Here is a 7,764-nt window from a genome sequence, read left to right as displayed (position 1 = left end):
TCATTTTGAACTGGATTTTAAATTGATTTATTTGACTGAACCTGTCTGTCATTATGTATATGTGCTGTTGTAATATTAATATTACAAATGACAGATATAACACATACTTGAGCAAAACAGATGTATTCAAAGATTTTTCAGCATAAGCCCACGATTTTTAGGCTCGGTCAGAAAGCTTTGTTTTTATGCCCCATTTTAGGTTATCGCAAAGCATTTCTCATTTTCCTTTACAGAAAGCAGGAACACTGCATCAAGTCCATCTTTTTAAAAACAGAAGTCCAGCAGCTGAAGCTGGATTTGATCCAGTTGTTTCCAATTGTTACCAGACCCTTGATTTTGGCTCAAGTCCACCCGAATAGGAAAGGAGGTGAAGCAGGATCAGGTCTGAATCCATCCTGTGGATGTAGGCTTTTGTTCTTGTTTGTTGTTGTTGTTGTTGTTGTTGTTGTTGTTGTTGTTTTGCAAGATGTGGCATTTACATCTTTAAAGCAGCATGGGGCAAAACCTGTGTTTATGTAGAGTGTTAGATAGAGAGAGAGGGGCTGGGCTTCCAGAGAGCATTGCAGCAAATGCGAATAGGCCAAAATGTCAATTATTTTATCATGAAATAAAAAGACTTACATACTTACATTTTAAGCACTTGCTTAAAATGTGGCACAAAATTCATAAAAGTGGCAGGTTTCATACAGTCCTTAAAGAACACACACTCCGCAGAAGGGCAACCAAAAACCTTTACTTTTAATGAAACTGCATAATTTTAGAACTCCACCACACCATAGTGTTTGTACCTGTATTTGCAAGATCAAGGTCCTTCTTGTGGAAGACTGAAGTGTGTCCATGAAGAGTGCCTGTGTGAAACTGTATACGAAACACAGTCTCTCTGCTCCTCTTGACAATGTTCTTATGATAGCATACAATCTACAGAAAAGACATCAGCCGAATGAAAGGGTAAAAAACAAAACTGCAGTGCACTTTTGACACTTTTGTGTTATTAACTCACCATGATGTCCCCTTTGAGAAGCTGTGGTGGTTCCAGCGCAAAATACACTTTGTCTGTTTGCTCCGCAGAGACCTGACTGAGAGTCACAAACACATAATGACATTGCTGCATCGCCACACACGATCATTTTTTGTGTAATGTGTATGCGTCTTACTGTACTCCTGTTGTGCACACCAGCTGCATGTCTTGGTAAACTCTCACAAAAAGTCCACCTACTACAAAATACAAATAATTTAAGATTCAGAAACGATATGTTTTTGCTCTGTGTGTGTGTGTTTGTGTGTGTATTTGTGTGTGTGTGTGTGTGTGTGTGGGTGGGAGGGAGGTTCTGTGTAGGTGGGTGTGTGCGTGTAGCACATGCCTGTGGGGTGCAAGTTTGGCAAGTGCTTCAGAGAGATGCAGTGGAAGAGAAGAGGAGAGGCGTTTATCTTTATCTGACGGACCAGGAGCTTGCCAAACATCTGCACATACCTGAAGCAGACACATTATCGTCAATCTCTCCATAAAACTGCATTGAAATGCTTTTAGGATAAACACACACACACACACACACACACACGTACACACACACAGGTTAAATCTTTGAAATATCTGATGCTTCTTAAGAAAAAACATGGAGCTGGATTCTGCAAAAGATGTATGACACATCAAAAAAAAAACATTTTTTTGGACAAAACCATAAAAGTGAACAATTAAATGTCTGACACAGATTCTAACATCTCTAGTCATCTACTGTAGGGATAAAACAACATTCTTTCAAAAGCTATTCCCTCGGTTCATATTTTGATGATGATGGTGAAAAAAAATGTCTGACCAAAATCTTCCACAGGTGTTCTGGCTTGAGATCAAGTGAGTGTGAAGACTGTAGCATTTGATTTACATCATTTTCATCTTTGTGTGCATAGGGGTGAAGTTATTCTCTAAGCAACAACTTCAAGATAGAAAGATTTCAGCTTGGGATAAAGCTGATAACCTTAGAATAGGTTAAGCTTTTATTGGTTTGACCCTTTAATCGAAAGAAAATTGCGACACGAGCTACATCAGTATTTAGCATGAATTCAAACTGTTAATTAAAAACATATTGTTATCTACTCTACTGATTCATGCCAGATGCTAAAAGTATAATAGGAAAATTTTTAGAGAATAGACATTCAGAAACTATTCTACTAATCTGTATTTATACTGTTATTACAAGATAGCAATAAAACATTCACCAAGGGGAATTAATTCTAATTCTTTTAGTTTGAAAGCTAAAAAAGTGTTCGGTATGTCAAAGAAGAAGGAAGTACCATGATGGTCTATGTCATATCCTTATGATCTGACCTCAAATCACATTTCAGACATTCCCTCTTATAACCATTGGTTCTTGTGACTGATCTGCTGCTATTAGAATCCTAAACTTCCTGTTTCTTTTAATATTGCTTATTTTTTTGAAAAAGGAAAAAAAAAATTGAATTGAAAATGAAACTGAAAGCATTGCACCAGGATAAAAATGCATGTGTTAGAGAGAATTAGAAAGGAAATGTTTGCCTTTTCTGAGAAGGAGTCATAAGGGAAGCCATTTTATCACTGTAGAACTTTTTCATGGTGTAGCAGTCTAAAGCTTTCTCTTCCCTGAGAGAGAGAGAGAGAGAGAGAGAGAGAGAGAGAGAGAGAGAGAGAGAGAGAGAGAGAGAGAGAGAGAGAGTGAGAGAGAGAGAGAGATCAATGATGTAGCATTATACAATGAGAAATCAATGGGTAGATACTGTAGATGTGCATACAGTACTCACATACCAAACCTTACATGATCATTAAATAAATCGTATAGTTAATGCAGTACAGTACCAAACTGGCACAGAACCAACACTTGAATGTCACGTGGCAACCCTCCCACAAACAAAATAAACTTTGGCTCAAAGTTCACTCACATAGCTTGTTAGCATTAAGTTATACCTGACCTCTCAAATTCTTTCTTAACAACAACAATGATTCAATAGAGTACTTTTGCAATCGGGGTGGAAAATGTTTTTCCTGAATACTCATACTTAATTATCTCTATAAATTTATATCGTTATACTTCCAAGAAAAAGCAAATTTACACCTTCAAAGTACTCTCATCCACCCAGTGTGTGTGTGTGTGTGTTATACTGTGTGTCTGTGTGTGCTATACCTGTATAATAAGACTCAGTTTAAGACCCATCCACTTCAGATTAGCATCCTATAAAGTGCATGAGTTTAGAATAAACATTTTGTGTTATAGCTATATAGTGTGTGTGTGTGTGTGTTTAAATGTGTTTCGTTATTCTGACATCGAGACTCAAATAAATTGAGGTTTCTTGTTTGCCTCCGTTTATGTTTTAAAAAAATGCTGAGGTAAGTTTTGCTAATTTGCTAGCATTCATTGGTTCTATTTATCTAACTTAGCCTGTTTTTATCAATCATTCCAGGTTAGACTAGCTTTGAGTCCAGTAGCTCACATCAACTAGCTTGGCAGTGATTTCTTTTTAGCTAATAGTAAATAATGTTTAGTTATATGATATTTTACCTCTGATTAATTCATTAGCAAATTGCATAACATTAGTCATGAGCATGACCAAAAAACATGACCAAGACTTTTATTTAACTAGTACAGTACATTTAAAAACTATCAACTTTTTGACTTTAACTCAAGTACAGTTTTTGACTGGACACTTTCACTTTTAATACATGAATAAGATTTTGACCCTTTGTCTACACTGTAATTTCTCAGTACTTTTCCCACAGCTGATCATAACACTCTCAGTTGTGTGGAAAATGTTTGACGTGTATCATCCTTATTGCTGTTTATTTCCTGTTTGTGACAGCTTGAATATGTGTAATGTTAGTTTTACCTGCCGGAGACACTAGGAAGGTTGATGTAGGATGAAATTACTACTCCTATCCGGTCTTTTGTGCCCTATTAAAGAAACAATGAGAGAATATGGAACCTTAATTAACAGTATATCATACAAATACTTACTTCACTTAGACTAACTATTCCAGATGATTCACCCAGAAGAAACTCGGTTCCCTTTTGAGTTAAGGTTTCTTCCTCGTATTGTCTTGCTCGTTATTTGATCTTCACTCCATATTCAGATAGCTGCTTTGTAAAGAATCTATTTATTGTTTAAAGTGCTTAGCAATTACAATTTAAAGTTATTGTTATTGTGTATTAAAAAACTAATTTTGGAAACTGAAACTGTTTCATTCAACTGGAATTTCCTCTAGATTCTCCGCTTGAGAAAACAATCCTATCCATTCATCAATCTTCTCTGTACCGCTTATCCTATACAGGGAATCAGAGTCTATCACAGGGGACATGGAGTACAAGGCAAGGGCCACCATGGCTGGGGTTGGGGTGCCAACCTATCACAGGTCACACACAGATTCACACACCCATTTACACACTAGGGACAATTTAGAGATGGCAATCAGACTACAACATATGTTGTTGGACTGGTGAAGGAAAGAAGGATACCCCAAAAAACTGCATAAGCACTGGAAGAATATAGAAACTTCAGATACACACACACACACACACAGAGTGAATGTTGAAATCAAACCCCCAGACGTACTAACTACTAAGCCACCATGCCCTAAACAAGTGCAGAAGGGCATTAGGAAGACTAGAAGGTATCCACTAGAGTAATATTAATGACAACTACAAAAGATTTTCAACAAGACAAAAGATAGGAATGTGGAGGGAAGAAAAAGCTGGGCTGAGTGTTTACCCTGCAGTGTAGCAGAAGGACGTGTTCACTGTGTGTGTTGAGCCAGTTCTCGATGCTTTTACACACAGAGCACAGTAAATGTAAGGATGGAGCATGCTGTTCAGGCCAGCCAACATCCAGGACCTGACAAAACACACGTGTATTAATGATAAAGACACACAATCATGTAGTTACCAGGTTTTAGACACATCTTGTCAATTTGCCAGTAAAATTGGACTTTACCCTGACGTTTATCCTACTTAACTCTTCCCTGGGCTCTGAAAGGTTCATAACCTGCAATCAGGGAAAAAATCAAAACACACCTTTTTTTTAAAAAAAATGACTTCATTAGTGAAAGCAGCAAGTATGTCTACACCCTACAAGATAATATACATGAGTTCATTACAAATTTGGTGTTTTTATTTAATACACTTTGTCCTCACCATGTATTTGTCTGAGTGTTTGGATTGTAACATCTGTGTGATGTTGTATAAGTTGTGTAGGTAGGTCTTTTCCGGGCATGTGTGATTGAAGGATACAGCAATGATGCGCTCTGTCATGTAGTTCAGGTCAAATTCACGTTCTTCTGCCATCGTTGCACTGATCTAAAATAAATAACAGGATCTGCTGAATTGCTTCATAAGGCAAACAAAAAAAGGTTAGTAGACAAAGGAGAGTTCCATTTAAAACATTAAATACACTCACTGGCCACTTTATTATTAATATCAAATCAGCCAATCATGTGCTAGCAATGCAAAAGATATCTAAATGTCTAAGTGATTTCAATGTGGCATGGTTACTGGGGCCAGATGTACGGTGGCCGGGAAGTGCAAAACAAATTAACAAATCTGAAAACACATTAACAAATCCCAAAACAAATGAACAAATCCCAAAACACATTAACAAATCCCAAAACAAATTAACAAATCCCAAAACAAATGAACAAATCCCAAAACAAATTAACAATGTTTTTTCGGATTTGTTAATTTGTTTTGGGATTTGTTAATGTGTTTTCGGATTTTTTTATTTGTTTTCGGATTTGTTAATGTGTTTTGAATTTCTCGGCCACCGTACAGATGGGCTGGTTTGAGTATTTCAGAAACTGTTGATCTCCCCGGGTTTTTTTTTATTTTCCCAAGATTTGAGTTTATACAGGATGGTGCAAAAAAAAAAAAAATGTAAATAAAATAAAACAGGAGAAGAATGGCAAGGAAGCAATCTCTGCAATAACTCAAATAACCACTCTTTACAACCAGGTTACACAGAAAAGCATCTAACAGTGAGCAATACGCTGATCCTTGAAGCGGATGAGCTACGGTTTCTCCAGGTTTCTCTATGAGCTACGGTTTCTCCAGGTTTCTCTGTTAGCAGTTAGCATAAAAAAAACAAAATAACTATTTTCCCTACTCGTCATTTTTAAGAGACAATGTCATATTAATAAAAAAAAATCCAATGTAGAAAAAAGGAGACAACAAATGCCAGCTTCAAGGATCCAGAATGCATTGCAGCTACACAACACAGATACAATGAGTTACAGCAAAGCCTCAGTTCAGCTAGTCAGCAATCTATGACTTGACTTGATGGTTTGTGTGTGTGTGTGTGTGTGTGTGTGTGTGTGTGTGTGTGTCTGTGTCTTGAAGGACAGTTTAACAGACCTGAAACAGTTAAGCAATACATTTATCTAGCAATTGAAACCTTATAAAAGAGACACAAATTCTTCATACAAGTTGCTGTTGTTAGTATTCATTAAAATCAGACTTTACTCTAAATCTTACATGAAAACACATCCTTACACACACACTCCCTCTCTGAATTAAGACAAACTATGTCATAAAGTATGAGAACACAGTCATAATATGTTTGTAGTGAAGTAAATAAATGGGTCGACTTTAGTATAAGACAAAATCGCTCAACTTGGATACTCTGAACTGACCGGTCACACCTTATAAGAATTAACACACCTTATGCGCCTAAAAACAATCAGTGCAAATGTTTTACTTTCTTTCTTTACTGTCACTTTTGTCTCCAGAGTAAATAATTAAAGATTAAAAGTTTGCTGTATATAATCACTTTTCTTCTATTACTGTGTCTGAACTGATTGCTGAGTAATGCATAATCTCATCAACGATCACACCATCACATTATTATTCAGCATTAGTAGTGTCTTTTTTTTGTTATTAACATTATTGCATACAGAATAAAGTTCAGATTTGGGTTAAATACATAGAGATTACCTTGACAGTGAGATTACAGGGTGCACAGTCCTACAGGAACATCCGTTATATTCAGCCAGCAATGATGACAAAATAAAGGGGAAACGCAAGAGAAGGGAAGACAAGGACAAAAAAGAGGAACATGCTCTGAACGCTGCATGCTACAGCTCACATGCACTTTGGCCAGCATTCTGTATGTGCGCTGCGCATGTTCTTCTGCTGTCAGCACTACTACTCAGTATGACTAAAGCAAAGAAGTCAAGATTAAGGGACACACCCCTTGCCTAGAATCTGGATATTTTAACTGTAGGAGTTCTACAATATTACGATAACAAGAATACAGTGTGCACTGTTGAAGTGCTGAATATCTTATCATGTTTACAGCAATTCAGAGTAAACAGATAATTTTATACATGCAAGTTCATTTAAACAATACACTAATTTACAATACTGTCAGTTATCAGCAGGTGTGTGTATAAGCTAGAAAAAAAATCATTTGCATATATCCATATCAGGAGTTATGACTGTAATGGTGATTACAAGAAGCTTTATTGTACCCTGTGGAAAACATGGCACTGTGGTAAATTAAAATCTTTTCATAGTGTAGTCATAAAGTTAAATATTACCTTCTTTTGTAGTTCTTCTGAAACTAAATATGACTTACGGTCATACTTATATAACCGAAAATGTTTTTACATTTCATGCCTGCTTCAAAATACAGTGCTGAACAATGCTGAATTATTTTTGTTGCATCCTGTAGTGACAGATTTCATTACACCAGCTAGAAATAGTGCTTTTTTTAAGTTTTGAATTTATTGTTATCTTCTGTACGATAAGCCAA

General features: G+C 36.4%; 1 protein-coding gene across 4 annotated transcripts in view; it reads right to left on the bottom strand.

Moving 5' to 3' along the window:
* The window catches only part of tns3.2 (tensin 3, tandem duplicate 2), a 38,336-nt gene extending 31,174 nt beyond the window's left edge, over positions 1-7,162 (bottom strand). For 2 of the 4 annotated variants that reach the window (XM_060866628.1, XM_060866631.1), the window contains exons 1-10: positions 6,945-7,162; positions 5,154-5,315; positions 4,954-5,004; positions 4,732-4,854; positions 3,853-3,917; positions 2,531-2,614; positions 1,362-1,471; positions 1,155-1,215; positions 1,001-1,076; positions 789-918 (exon numbers count right to left, since the gene is read on the bottom strand). In XM_060866628.1, coding sequence (XP_060722611.1) covers positions 789-918; positions 1,001-1,076; positions 1,155-1,215; positions 1,362-1,471; positions 2,531-2,614; positions 3,853-3,917; positions 4,732-4,854; positions 4,954-5,004; positions 5,154-5,303 — 850 coding nt within the window. In that variant the 5' untranslated portion in view covers positions 5,304-5,315; positions 6,945-7,162. Of the gene's footprint in view, positions 1-788; positions 919-1,000; positions 1,077-1,154; positions 1,216-1,361; positions 1,472-2,530; positions 2,615-3,852; positions 3,918-4,731; positions 4,855-4,953; positions 5,005-5,153; positions 5,318-6,625; positions 6,771-6,944 lie in introns of those variants that run through there. The other 2 variants (XM_060866630.1, XM_060866629.1) reach the window with 2 other exon arrangements.
* Between the last annotated feature and the right edge of the window lie 602 nt (positions 7,163-7,764).

Source organism: Tachysurus vachellii, chromosome 3, assembly GCF_030014155.1.
Source record: "Tachysurus vachellii isolate PV-2020 chromosome 3, HZAU_Pvac_v1, whole genome shotgun sequence".
NCBI lineage: Eukaryota > Metazoa > Chordata > Actinopteri > Siluriformes > Bagridae > Tachysurus > Tachysurus vachellii.
The sequence above is the reverse complement of the archived record's forward strand: the minus strand, read 5'-3'. Positions and strand labels throughout refer to the sequence as shown.